The sequence below is a fragment of the Stylophora pistillata genome, chromosome 8, assembly GCF_964205215.1.
Source record: "Stylophora pistillata chromosome 8, jaStyPist1.2, whole genome shotgun sequence".
Lineage (NCBI taxonomy): Eukaryota > Metazoa > Cnidaria > Anthozoa > Scleractinia > Pocilloporidae > Stylophora > Stylophora pistillata.
The window spans coordinates 26862072-26876511 of NC_142526.1; the positions used below are offsets into that span (position 1 = coordinate 26862072).

General features: G+C 38.5%; 2 protein-coding genes across 2 annotated transcripts; both read right to left on the bottom strand.

Annotated features, from left to right (window-relative positions):
* On the bottom strand, positions 1-3146 carry LOC111333605 (D(1) dopamine receptor-like). The gene has a single exon (XM_022939218.2). The coding sequence runs from the start codon at positions 2974-2976 to the stop codon at positions 1816-1818; it is 1161 nt and encodes a 386-aa protein (XP_022794953.2). The 5' UTR covers positions 2977-3146; the 3' UTR covers positions 1-1815.
* A 2107-nt stretch (positions 3147-5253) lies between these two features.
* On the bottom strand, positions 5254-13587 carry LOC111333616 (beta-taxilin). The gene is made up of 13 exons (XM_022939236.2): positions 13443-13587; positions 13202-13364; positions 12915-12994; positions 11970-12029; positions 10777-10887; positions 9905-10047; positions 9672-9723; positions 8931-9050; positions 8038-8112; positions 7426-7518; positions 6507-6602; positions 6165-6278; positions 5254-5933 (listed from the first exon to the last, which is right to left on the bottom strand). Exons 1-13 carry the CDS (start codon positions 13488-13490, stop codon positions 5553-5555), a joined length of 1536 nt encoding a protein of 511 aa, XP_022794971.2. The 5' UTR covers positions 13491-13587; the 3' UTR covers positions 5254-5552.
* Between the last annotated feature and the right edge of the window lie 853 nt (positions 13588-14440).

Genomic DNA, 14440 nt, shown 5'->3' on the forward strand with positions numbered 1-14440 from the left:
TTAGACAAATCTTCTCGACTTTATTTTGTGAGAAGAAGCCGGATTTAACAATGTACAGAAATTAGATTATGGTATATTGGCTCATATACCATAATGGCTGAGCCAATAAAAAGTCTTGAATTGCATTATCCAATGCTCCAGTTTTTAATAACAAGATATATATATTAGGGCGGGCATTTTATGAAATCACGAGCATGAGCTGTGGCAACAAAATAGTTTTTGGCAATTCTTTAAAATCGGTACATAATGCAATTGCAGTTCATTTTACTGTTACTTTTAACCCCAGGATCTGCTTCTTGTTTTCTGTATATCTCTCACAGCTTTTGCTCTGACATTTGGTGTTTATGCAAACTCTCGCAATATGTCCGGATCGTCCCTTGGTAACCTTTGGGTGGGGAAATGGTGAAATTGTAGGTTATTTTTTTTTTAACTTTATCAAATGGAATATACTAAGTTAGAGAACTCTTAAGGGAATAAAGAATCTTGGCAAAGTTGAGGAAAACCAAAAATTCCTGTTGAAGCTTAGAAATAACTACCCTATTAATTCTCTTGAAAGATACATACAGTTTCTAGGACTGGGAATGAAATCAGACAAACTGATGATCTACAGAATGTAATCCTGGTTGCTGAAGCTTTGGGCTTCTTACGAGCAAGTGTCTTACAATGATTAAAAAAATACATATGTTCGAACCATCGTTAATTTCAGTTTGAACTTCATTTAAAACAGAAGTAACTTCGAAGTCATCGCTTTTAATTTCGCACCCAGTCGGAACTTCGTCGGGTCCGGAATTAGTGGATGTTTGCGGGAACATGCCCGTAGTCGGCTAAGAAGCAATCGGAGAATCGTCGGCTTCAATCATAATTTCAACATCCGGTTCGTCGCCACTGTTCGCATCGTGGACAGTATCATCAGAGTTTCGTTCTTTCGTTTGATTGTCTTGCTTGACGTTCATTTGTTCCTCAAGCGCCTCAATCGTTTCTTTACTCCTGATACTACCTCTTTTCCATACAGTTTCCAGAAATGGGAATGAAAACTGGGTTAGGGTTATACCGAACTGTCTTTAAGTCGTAGGGGACAACAACAATTACCATCGGAAAACAAAATGTGTTTTGGTGAGCCACAGACCGCGAAAGCATTTGATACCTATAAAAAGCCGAAAAGTTGAACTATTTTCTTAGGAAGAGCACTATTTAACTCCATTTACAAGAGAACGTACTCGAGATATCAATTAGCCAAAAAACAAATTAATTTAGTCTTCCCCCATTGACTGAAACCCGATTATACTTCTACAAATTTGAAATACATTTGAAAATGTCTTCAAATGTATTGCTTCTAAAAAATTCTTACCATCATCTTTACTCAGTTTAACTCCGATCTCTGAATATGTATTTAACGCCAGTTGTCTGCATTAGAGACATTTCAGTTTCGCGATCGAATTAATCTTTGTTTACATACGATGTAAATAATTCAAAAGCTTGCCGTGATCACGAGAGGGGAGTATTTTCTATGAAAATGTAAAATAAAATAATTTAGCTGTTACTGAAGACAAAAAAGTTATCAAGGTGTATAAATTTTCATCATAAGTTTTTTTTTTTAAGCCCGGAGACAGCCAAGATAGTTTCAAGTGAAACTTGAAACTGTTCATTAGCGAAGCAAAGCGCCTCTATATATTTAGTGCTTTTAATTTACTCGCAAAGACGTACACATAACCCCTTTAAATCAGAAAATCTAGGTGTGACTCGGCTTTAAGTACTGGAAATTTACATTATTCTTTTAACAAAACATGACATTTTTAAAAATTAACTCAAACATTGTCAAGTGTTCGTGCAATCCGTCATTTGGCGAGTTTTTTTGAGCTCCCGGTTTGTGGTCTTTTCACTAAACCGATCCTCCATTTTTCTTGGTTGTACTTTGGTAGTTTCTCGAAAAGTTTTCCCCGAAACATAATCACTGGGCTCAACGGTTTCCGCCTTCCAAATGTTCAAGTTCAAACCGGTTCCACCGTGTGATAACTTCATGCAACAAAGCCCTCGAACTAGAAGCCTTCGAAATGCGTTGCGAAAAGTCGTCGTAAAAAGCATATAGATAAGAGGGTTAAATGTGCTATTTGCGTAGTGTAACCATTTGCTAATGGCCACCCAGCCGTGGTCATTCGGGCAGTTTTGGTGACAGACCGCGTACAAAAGAACAATCGAAAAGAACGGTCCCCAACACAAAACAAACGCCCCAATCACGATTCCTAACATCTTGGTAATTCGAAGCTCATGGCGAAAAGTCATGTTGTGTTCTCTTTGAATTCCGTGTTGAATTTCCGAATTGGCGGCGCAAATTTGTCGAACTTGTCGAACGGCTACGCAACCAATTTTACTGTACATCACGATCAGGATGAAGAAAGGAATAAAAAATGCCGCAATAGAGATAAAACTAGCATAGACCTGTCCCGCAATTGGCTTGAAGTTTTGCTCCACTGTTACAATCGATAAACTTGCACAAACGAAAGCGAAGAGCCAAGCTAACGCTATGGCGGTCCGGGCTCGCTTTGGAGTCATTCTGCTGTGGTAAGTTAGCGGCGAGTTGATCGCCAAATGTCTGTCAACGCTGATCACACATAGATTTACTATGGATGCTGTGCTGCAGAGAATGTCGACATATTGCCACGAATAGTAAAGCACCTTCTCTAATCGTTTTTGGTGAGGAATCTGTGAAAGACGCGAAAGTTGAATGTACATCCAGCATGGCATTGAAAGTGAAGCCACGAGGATGTCCGCTACCGCGAGCGAAACAACGAAGTAGTTGGTAACTGTGCGAAGTTGGTGAAATCTGTGAAACGCCGCTATCACCAAACCATTGCCGAACAAAGCCAGGAAAATGACCACACACATCATTGCCGCTGTAAAATTGAATTCCTGGGGGTCTACCGGAGGGCTTGTTATGGTAGAACTCACATTATTTCCTTGTGGCGAGGGAGAATCCATTGCGAGGATCTTTAAACTGAACTGAAATTCTGATGGAAGCCGAAGAGATATCAGAGCATCGAACCGGCTTGAAAGAAAGGTTGATTACACTGGCTTGAAAGCGTTTGTGATAATGAAATTCATTCTCATCCAAGGCAAATTCTTAATTAGGTTCTATTTAGACAGGTGCCGGATCAAAGTTACAGAATTACTTTCTGACTAGTTGTGTATTTATCGCAAGCTACTAATCTGAAGTATGTAAGGAGATGGAGGAAATGTCCAAAAAAGACGTCGGTAACATTACGGTCACACAAAATCAATAATCTAAAACAAACCTAAAGAAAGATGTCTACAGAACCGATATTACTGATCCCGCAATTCAAATAATCTCGACCATCCGAAAGTAAACATCTCTGCCATGGAGATTTTCTTCATTTTGTTGTGATTGCACCAAAGTAAATTGGTTTAATTCGCGGTGTAGCGCAAAGCGGAGGGCGAGGCTTGCTGTACAACCGCTCTTTTAGCTGCCCATCTTTGAAAATAAACCTTCATGAAGTTTTCATGGTGTTTGTCTTTGTGCAACTGGCGAGACATAAGTAAAAAGACAAATACAGCTGAAGATCGTCTGTTTGTTGCTTCGCCTGACGAATAATATGCAATATTCTTACATTACCCAAAATACAGTCGCATGTATAACAGTCCACAAATGTACAACGTTTACATAAGACTCAACGTCATGTAATTGGTAGTCAAGTAAACAGAAGCTTTTCTTACGCCTTCCTGAGTAATAACTGATGAAAAAACCCCACCACGATTTTACAGTTTACGCGAAATTTAATATCAACGGATATGAGAGTAAAAGTAATAACCGCGCAAGGGGAATAATTGTGGTTCTTAACGCGATTTAACAGTCACAAGCTTCCTTTTCTTCCAGTAATTCGTTTACGTATGATGCACGATCCTCGCAGTAGATAGCGCTATTTATGCAATAGCGAAAATCAGACCTGAAAAAAATCAGGCCTGTACGAGATTCGAACCACTGACCTATGCGATACTAGTGCAGCGCTCTACCAATTGAGCTAACAAGCCAACTGGGAGCAGGCCGTTAAGTTGATTCGTAATAAACCCGTGAAAGTGATAAATCAGATAGGTCAGTGGTTCGAATCCCGTACAGGCCTGATTTTTTTCAGGTCTGATTTTCGCTATTGCATAAATAGCGCTATCTACTGCGAGTATCGTGCATCATACGTATCTAATACCGCAGTTCAAAATATATGAACTTCATATATTCATTGTATCTGATTTATCACTTTCACGGGTTTATTAGTACGAATCAACTTAACGGCCTGCTCCCAGTTGGCTTGTTAGCTCAATTGGTAGAGCGCTGCACTAGCATCGCATAGGTCAGTGGTTCGAATCCCGTACAGGCCTAATTTTTTTCAGGTCTGATTTTCGCTATTGCATGAATAGCGCTATCTACTGCGAGTATCGTGCATCATACGTATCTAATACTGCAGTTCAAATATATGAACTTCATATATTTATTGTATCTGATTTATCACTTTCACGGGTTTATTACGAATCAACTTAACGGCCTGCTCCCAGTTGGCTTGTTAGCTCAATTGGTAGAGCGCTGCACTAGTATCGCATAGGTCAGTGGTTCGAATCCCGTACAGGCCTGATGTTTTTCAGGTCTGATTTTCGCTATTGCATAAATAGCGCTATCTACTGCGAAGATCGTGCATCATACGTATCTAATACCGCAGTTCAAATATATGAACTTCATATATTCGTATCTGATTTATCACTTTCACGGGTTTATTACGAATCAACTTAACGGCCTGCTCCCAGTTGGCTTGTTAGCTCAATTGGTAGAGCGCTGCACTAATATCGCATAGGTCAGTGGTTCGAATCCCGTACAGGCCTGATGTTTTTCAGGTCTGATTTTCGCTATTGAATAAATAGCGCTATCTACTGCGAGGATCGTCCATCATACGTATCTAATACCGCAGTTCAAATATATGAACTTCATATATTCATTGTATCTGATTTATCACTTTCACGGGTTTATTACGAATCAACTTAACGGCCTGCTCCCAGTTGGCTTGTTAGCTCAATTGGTAGAGCGCTGCACTAGTATCGCATAGGTCAGTGGTTCGAATCCCGTACAGGCCCGATTTTTTTTCAGGTCTGATTTTCGCTATTGCATAAATAGCGCTATCTACTGCGAGGATCGCGCATCATACGTATCTAATACCGCAGTTCAAATATATGAACTTCATATATTCATTGTATCTGAGTAATTCGTTTATTTTGCTTCCTTACATATAAATATTATGAAAAAGAGTTTTTTCTAACTATCTTTCAGACGATTGATTTCCTTTATTTTGTGCAACAAGACAAACATTTTCTATCACTGCTACGAATCCATGCATCGTTTAACTCCAAACCGGTTCCTGATTCATCGGGGTTTAGGTATAAAACTAGTTAAAAAAAATTACAACAAAATTGAAAGATTCATTTGCGATAAGTTCGTTTTAATTTCCAAAGCCAAGCAGGAAGCTTTGGGCTCCCCACTCTCAATGATTAAAAAAAATTTATCCGTTGGAGCCATCGTTAATTTCATTTTCAACATCATTTACAACAGAAGTTACTTCGGAGACATCGGTTTTAATTTCGCTCCCAGTAGATTTTTCGTGGGACACGCCCATAGTCGTCTCGGAAGCAATCGGAGAATCGTCGGATGTAATCGTATTTTCAGCATCCGGTTCGTCGCCACTGTTCATGTCATAAAGTGAATCATCAGAGTTTCGTTCTTCCGTTTGGTTGTCTCTTTGCTCCTCCGGCGCCTCAATTGTTTCTTCACTCGATATTACCTTTTCTCCACAAGTTTTGTCCTCACCATTTACCTGTTTTGTCCTTCTAACATCGGAATTGTCGACATCTAGCTGAGAAACGGCGGAATTGATTTCCTTAGGCTAAAGAAAAAAAAAAAAAAAACCTGCCTTGTGACCAAAGATTTCAAGAAAGGGCTAAGCAAGAAAAGCAATCAATTGACTGAGTTGAGAAACTGGCCCTCCTCAAAACGTCGGAAACAGATTAATTTTTCTTTTATTGTTAGATCGCACCAGGGTTAAAACGCTCCAAACAAAAGTTACATCGTTCCAATCGAAAGTTAGATCGCTTCAACAAATAAGTTGACTGAATACCTTGCTGATGTCGCCAGCTGTGACTTTGGCTCCCTTGTGCAGCGCTCGGCAAAGGTTTTCAAGCTTGTCGTTTTTCGATCGCAAAGCAGTTATTTCTTTTTTCTGTTTTTCACGCTGGATAAGGTGGACAAAAGAGTACGTTAAATAAACTCACTTTCCTTTCATTCCATTGAATACCCAAGAACGGTCACGATCGACAGTTAAATCTCACAAAGTAATGCTTATGTGCAAGGAGAAGCCCAGAAGGGTTTTGTTTTCACTAAAATTAACCTCAGTCAAATTGGTCTAAACTAAAGAATGCGTCCAGAGAAGAGGTTTTGTCGTAGGTTTAATAACATGTACCTCATCCACCATCTGCACCAATGAACGGTTGCTGTTTTCGCATTTCGTTTTCCACGTTACTTTTTCTTTTTCCAGTTTTTTTATTGTCTTCGTCATCTACAAGAAAGTGAAAAAAAAAAAAAAAAAATCAGTCAATCAATATGCTGAAAAAAGGAGATGTTGAGAACAAAATTAAGTGGATCCTCCATTGAGGGAACAACCTTTCATAGTGTGTCCCTTTTAAAGGGGCTGCAAAGTGTGTCCCTCAAATATAGGAGTCCCTCCATGAAGGCCGCAGGTATAAAAGTTATACAGTGGATTATCTATTCAAGGGAAACCCTTGAGGTTAGAAAATGATTTGTGTCCCTTTAATAAAAGAGTCTCAATACTTCGTACAGCCAATAACATCACGGCAAAACTGACCAATCACTTCACACGAACTGGACTAAGAACATTCTATTGACAACAACTATTCACTTGACTCTGATGATGACTTCAGCACAGGCTGTCGAAACGTCAGTCACTACCACCGACAACAGTCCTTCTCAGGACTACACTCACCCGGACGATCATACTTCACTTTCTCTCAATAAAGGCCACAGGCCTAAAAGTTACACAGAGGATGATCTTTTCAAGGGATATCCTTGGGGCTAGAAAGTTTGTCCCTTAAATGAGGAAGTCCCTCCATCAAGTCCAATGGTGAAAGTCTACACAAGTTTGCTTCCATCAGGGTTTATTACCTGTGTGGTAATATTGCATCCATTTTAGAGAAGTATCAAGAGGTTTTACCCCATTACCACAATACAGGTTTTAACCCCCCCTCACAACCCCCCCACCACCACTACTTGGCCTTACCAGGAGGTGTTATGTACATATTTGTAGAGGTGGCTCCACGAAAAGTCTTGACATTTTTGTGGGAATAAAACTTCTTTTCACAAACCTTATCCATTTCTTTCTTGAATGTTGAAAAGACTTCATTGCTCTTGTTGAGGGTTTTCTGAAATTCCTCAAACCTCTCAGCATACGTTGCCAGCTATTAAAGAAAGGGCACAGTGGTACAGTAAGAATTTCATATCAATAGGTAGCAAAATGGTGATCAAAATGGACGTGATTTCAACCCATAATACTAATCGTAAGTGATTTCTTTGGTTCATTAACTACACGACTGCACACTCATGTTAGCTAATGACATTCCAATACACTTAAAAAAAAATTTTATCTTGAACCCTGAGCTTGAAAAGCTGTGATCTGAATGTGATCTTTAACAGCTAGCTTATTTCTGTTACTATCCTCGGATAGGTGGGGCTTGAAAACTGTAGGTTAATACCAGGAATTTGTCAGGTTTCACTAACAATTTGCTAGTGCCATTCCTATTCTTGGATGGAGGGCGGCACTCAGCGACAGTGTCAAACAGATAGCATAGATATGGAGACCCTGGGAGAGATTCCTTTTGTACCTTTCAAACAGGAGCCGAGTGCATGAACGATGAGGCCACTAAATCAACTGCAAACCCAACCAAAGCAATATTACAGTAATGATTTTCTCTCTGTACCTGTGATTTCATCTCTGCTTCCTGTTTTGTCAAGATTTCACACTGCTTCTTATACTCTACCACTTGCTTAGTCAACTGGATAACCACACACACAAAAAGATTGCAAAGTCAGGGAAAGAAAATACATAAAAATGTACAAGGGATAAGAAATTTCCTTCAATAATTTCCTGCACTTTCTTTCAACCACCACTCTAAAACACAGATTTAAGTGCTGCTCTCTAGTGAACATGTGAAAGATGGAATGACACAATTCTATTCACAAAGCAAAACCACTGGCTAAAGTGCACCTCTTGGGAGATCTTTAATAATAAAAGAGTACAAAAACTAGATTGTACATTTAAAATGCTTACACAATGTAAATTTCTATTTTCCATCTAAGGCGTTAAAATTAATAAAAACTTCTTTAAAACCAATTTCTTTGGGTTGGTAAATATACTGTAGGAATTGGCAGCTAAAAAACCATCTGGTAGTTTCTTTGCAACTCTTCGTTGTACACATGTATGTACTAAGAAGGAGAGGATTTTGATTGATTTTCAGGGCTGTGGTCTTGCAGGGTCCAGTGGCCCCTGGTGCCTTACTTTTGTTCTTGGGCGACTCAGGAATCTTAGTTTTTTTTCATAAAAAGCATATGCTGGACACCCTGGATTTCACAGTTTCAGAGCACTGGGCTCCCTTCAACTTTTCTTAGAGCACAGGCTACATTTTACAATGAATTCTTACAGCTGAATACAATGTATAGCAGGTGGTAAGAGATATTGAGATCAAGGGAGTCAAAGGGTAAAATAAACCTAAAAAAAACTTGTTTACTCTGTTTTTTGGACCTTAATCCAAAGAAGGGTAAAGACCTTTTCTCCTGGTGCTTTACATTTAAGTTACAAGGGACATAATCTTACCAACTGGTTTTCTGTCAAGGTCTTCTCCTTATCCTCATTAAACTTCAGGTTTTGCTGAGCCATTTTTGCTTCTGCCAACTGAAGCTCAAGCTGCTTGTGCTTGAATACTTTTTCCACATGCTAGAGAAAGGAAGAATTGTTTATGTATTTAAAAAAGATTTAACATTATTTATCAACAAACCACAGTCACACATGTAATGACTTGTACCTTCACCTGGATATCATATGCTAATAACATGTGCTTGTTTCTCCAGTTGAAGAAGGATGTTTTTTTTTTCACAGTACAAAGATAAAAAATTCACCTTACTGTTCAGATGCTCTAACCACTGAGGTATAAGACTCTACTTGGTTCATATGTGACAAATGTTTTGCATATTGTTAGTATCAACAATCTCAGATTTGAGTGAGTAATAGAATGAAAAAAATTGTGATGGTGATGATTAAGAAATAAGTTCTTTTTCTCGTCTTGTCACGAGCTTGGGAAAAATAGAAATGTACCTCCTTGTAAAATATTGTTAAGTTTGCATTTCCATAAAAATCTCTGATTTAACATTCTGGAAAAGTTTACCATGAAAATTGGTGACATAATACTAGAACTGCAGCTTAATAAGGGGAAATAATCATGTTAGCTCACCTTTGTAAGATAAATTTTAATATATCAACCATGTCTTAAACAGCTTTTAGCTGAGATGCTGATAGCAGCAAGTGTATTTAAATATTTGTTGTAGTACTGTACGTTACCTCTTCGCGGACTTCATATTGTTCAACCAAGCCTTTTAGTCGTGTAGCAAGTCTGTTTAAATGGAAAACATTCAAATTTAACCCACAACAAAACTGAATGCATAAAAATGTTTCAAGCATTTACATTTGTTGGTGATGAGAAAGAACATGCATTAAAGAAACCTTTTTCAGCTTTGATTTGGATACTTCAGGTTGATCATTAGGGAGTTATCTTGAGTCTTCATATCACTTACTCATTGTTTTCAGTCTTCAGCTGTTGGTTTGCTTTAAAGTTTTCTTGCATTTGCTCTGAGATGTCATTGATAGTTGTCTGAAACTTTTCTGAAAGTTCCTTTCGTTTGGCCTCCTCCTCCTGGGAACGTAGTTGACTCTCTTCCTGATGACAAAGAAAAATAAATTCTTGAAGGCTAGAATTTCCAGACTCAGAATAAATCATAACATACACATTTATACTACACAGTAATGCAGTCATGGTACTAATTCCATCATTTCAATCCAGAGTTCAGCTGAACAACCACTAAAAAAGGCTTGCCACAATTGTTAAAACACTTCCATCTCAAGGCTGTACTCTAAGGAAAATTGAATGGAGCCCAGTGGTTTGAAACTGAGAAATCCAGGGTGCCCATCATATGTTTCTATGAAAAAACCAAAATTCCTGAATTGCCCAAGAGCAAAAGTAAAGTGCCAGTAGCCACCAGGTGCTGCTAGACCACAGCCTTGCATCTGCCCTCCCTCCCCCCCTTGCTATTGTTTGAAGCACAAAAATTTGACACTGGAAAATATCTTAAAACTGAGGGGGGAGCAAGGAGATTAATCAAAACTTGAAAAGCAGGGCTATTAATAAGAGCCATAACCTATAACACCCATTATGGCTGAGCTTATGCAATGCTACGGGTGAAGATGTTGAATTTGCTGCCATGTTAAACTTCATCACATAATTATTACAATGCTACAGATAGTATGTCCAACAAAACTGCAGCTTCATAAATTAATGACAGCCTTTCAAAGGGTCATAGGCCTTTGAGTGTCCCACCATTAGATGATGAGAAAACTTTGTAGTTTAGAGGGATGAATTCTCACGTGGTATAAAATTCTAAGCAAGCACCTTCACAAGTTTGCTGTGACGTTGTAATTCTCGGCAGAGACTTTCCAATTTATTTTTGGCCAAACTTGCTTTGTTGAACTCTGACTGCAACTGGTCTCTTTCTCTTGTGACCTAAAATATTTCACAAACAAATTCAATAACATCAGCTTTTCCATACTCCAGGAGTTACAGTTATTCCCTTTTAATTTTACAACTCACTATTTTAGTTCCATCATCATAACACTTGCATGTACAAGTTCACCCTTCTAGCATCTCTCCAACTATCTGACATGTGAGATATTTTTAATTGGTAAATATCATTCTGATATAACACCAAATTCTCTAAATGTATCACCAGAGAAAATGTGTAACCACCTCTTTACTGGAAAAAGTAAGGACATTTATGGAAAAGTTGCATATTAATAACTCCTCGACATCATTTATACACCGAATGCAAATAGGGCGTCCAATTTGAGTTGTCATTGTTCTGGACTGACTAGCCTCTCACACATGTAATAATCCTTTTGCATTTCCATGTAAAGACGAGGCTAGTCAGTCCAGAACAATGGCAATTCAAATTGGACGTCATATTTGCATTCAGTGCATAGGGATAACTAAGAAAGTATCCTTCAGTGGTCTGAGCCACTTAATGTAGACATTGTGTAGCTCTGTTTTCTATTCTATTGTTTAGGAATGCTATGGAATAATGGGACGGAATAGTGATAGTGATAAAAGAACAACTACTTGCAGCAATTAATGCTGAATTACGAGTTGTTTTACAACACTTTGAGAGGGACTTTACCAGACTGCTAGTAGCAGTTTACAATAAATGAAGGTGAACCTAACAGATGCCCCCTCCCCCAATTCCCAGTAAACAAGCCAGACAAAATCACAGTAATCTCGTGAGTGGGTTATTTGACGTCCCCTGCCTAACCAAATTAACTAATTAATAGATGCAGGAGATGGGACCTACGGTTTACTCGTCCTTATCCGAGAAGGCTAGAATGTCTATCCATTTCTTGATATTATAGAAAGGTAGCACATTCTCCTCAGTTTTAAGACTATGAGTGCTGGTCCGGCCGGGGTTCGAACCCTTGGCCTCCTGCACAACAGTCCGGTGCTCTAACCAATTGAGCTAACCGGGAGGTGGTTTAGGACATAAGCTGAAAATTATGTGTGCTATGAAGAGGCAACCAATGATGGCTCCACCTAACCTTTTCCAATCTCTTCTCTAATTCGTCTTTCTTTACTTCGGTGATTTTGTTTTCTGATATCTACAAAAGATAAAGCATATAACAAAAGGTAAATACCATAACTAGGTAGTTGAGTTAGACTGCCATTCTAACATCTATAGTCATTGTAAGAAAGAATGAAACAAAGGTTTGAAAAAGAAAAATACCACAGTTTCTGGATGCAAGAGTTCACTAGTAATCCATTTATGTTTTGGAAATTTTTGGGAATGGTTGATCTCTTCTCTTGTTTCATCTATTCTTTTCTTTTTTTTTTTATTTCTGCTGCTTAACTTGAATATTTCTCAATTTTTTTTAATTGACCGTTTGACAGTTTTTAATAGGCCCTAATTTTATACTCATTAAAAGAATCAATACTGAAAAGATACAATTGGATGACCGCATTTTAGACATACATGCATAAGATGTTGATCTCAGTAAGAAAAAATTTAATGAAATATTGACAACGCTGGAAGAGGTGCAAACAGCTTACTCAATATTTCTTGATATTAATTAAATAAAAGAAAAAAATTCGGATAGAATACAAGTACATGAACAAGTACAATTAATATCACTTACGACCACCCGGGTTGCAAGAATATCAAACTGTGCACATAAACAGTCACGAAAAAACGGGCGTATTGACGTACAAAAATTGGTGCACGAGAAAAAAAATATCTTGGTTGGGTCGATCGAATCAAGTGCCCGTGAGATGGTTACGTGTCAAACAAGTCTTGCAAATGCGAATCGCTTAAAATTATTACTGTCAGTGACAATTACTCGGCGGGTTTCGCTGATTACGACAAATATTTGCAGTCTTGTACTGGTAGTGAGTAATCATAGTTAGAAAATCCTTCCTATTAAAGCTATCAGAGAAGTTGTAAAGATTTCAAATAAACTGCAGAGGTCTAATTTCATACCATCTCTTACCAATTGTAAATGTTTTCTGCCAAGGGCGTCCATTTTCGCTTCTGGATTTTCCAAATCTTCGAATGATTTGTATAGTAACTCTACAAAATGGGTCAAAAGACGTGCGTTAATAAACATAATTTTCAGTGCAAGTCAATAGAATTTACGAGAAGGAATCGTGAAATACAAACATCTGAACTGTCGACTCCAAAACAGGTTTTCTTCAAAGGTTCAAATGCAGTTGCATCACGCCTCGTTTGCGTCAGCATAGAACACGAACGATTTAAACTTAACAATTTGCTACTTACTGAGCTTTTTCTCCTCTTCTTTTAGCTTCTTGTTGCTTTTCACTGGCTTTGTATCGGGGTTTTTAGCAGTTTTCTCGGTGATTTTTGACGCCTTTTCACTAACAAGTTCGACCGTTGGTTTGTTCGCCACTTCCGCCGCCGTTTCCAAGTGAGATTCACCATTCTAGAATCAAGAAAATTAATCCGCATGTAAAAGGAATTTTGACCCTGCAAGTGACCATATAAACTCTTAATGTGTTACCTGTGTTGTTTCTGCGGTCATATTTTCAGTTTCAAGGCTAGAATCCATGATGTTTCCTTGCTCACCGACACTTAGTACACTGATGAGTAAGTTGTTGGAGAATCGATATCTGCGCCTGCAGTAGTTTGTTTTGTAGCGGTCACTTTTGAAAGTCAATTCCAGCCTTCCCTTGCCAACCACAGCCAACTACAGGCAGCCCAAACGCATATTGTGTCATTTAAGAGCATGTCGTGTATTACCTGGCGACAAGAGGTTATGAACAGTTTAAATAGCTCTTGGTGACCAGTGGTACAAGCCAAAATTTTCCCGGTATAAAATCCACTTTATGTTTCTTGGTCTTAAATCAATCATAAAACAAAAACGGGCTACTTTAGTTGTTCCGGGTTATGTGCATGCCACCACCTTTCGATAAAAGCCTTTCTTCGTTTCACATCCAAGCTGGAAGAGGGGTTTCCTGTTGATACGAAGAAGAACTTGGTATCTTCATGGAGTCACATGGAGTCTGATATTGCTTTGTCCCGCCTCTGTACTTATCCTCTGAAAACCAGGTGATTCCCCAAATTCCACCCCCCCCCTCCCCCCTCACCGGCGATAAATAATGACTGATTCCACGTGACCGCAGACGAATAGCCAAGTACTCAGACTTGCGCGCCAATTTAATATCGACCCCCCTCCCCCTTCAAATCCAGGTAATGATGGCCTATGTTAGAATTTGAAGGGGAAGCTAGGAAAGTTGAAATGAATTCGGAAGTTTAAATTCAAATATTTGTTTTTAAAAATTTCTTAAAATTTTGCGTTACAAGTTCTCCTCTGATGAATAACGATGGGTTCCAGTCTCCATATGAAAGCATAATTCGGTAATTTATATATTTCTCTTCATACAATATCTCCACTTTAGAAAACTTTTCCTATCATTCTTTGTTTTTTTTTTTTTTTAACTTCTGAGTCTTAATTGGTGAATAAGTACAGACCCAGGCTCTCAGAAGAATTTTACATCG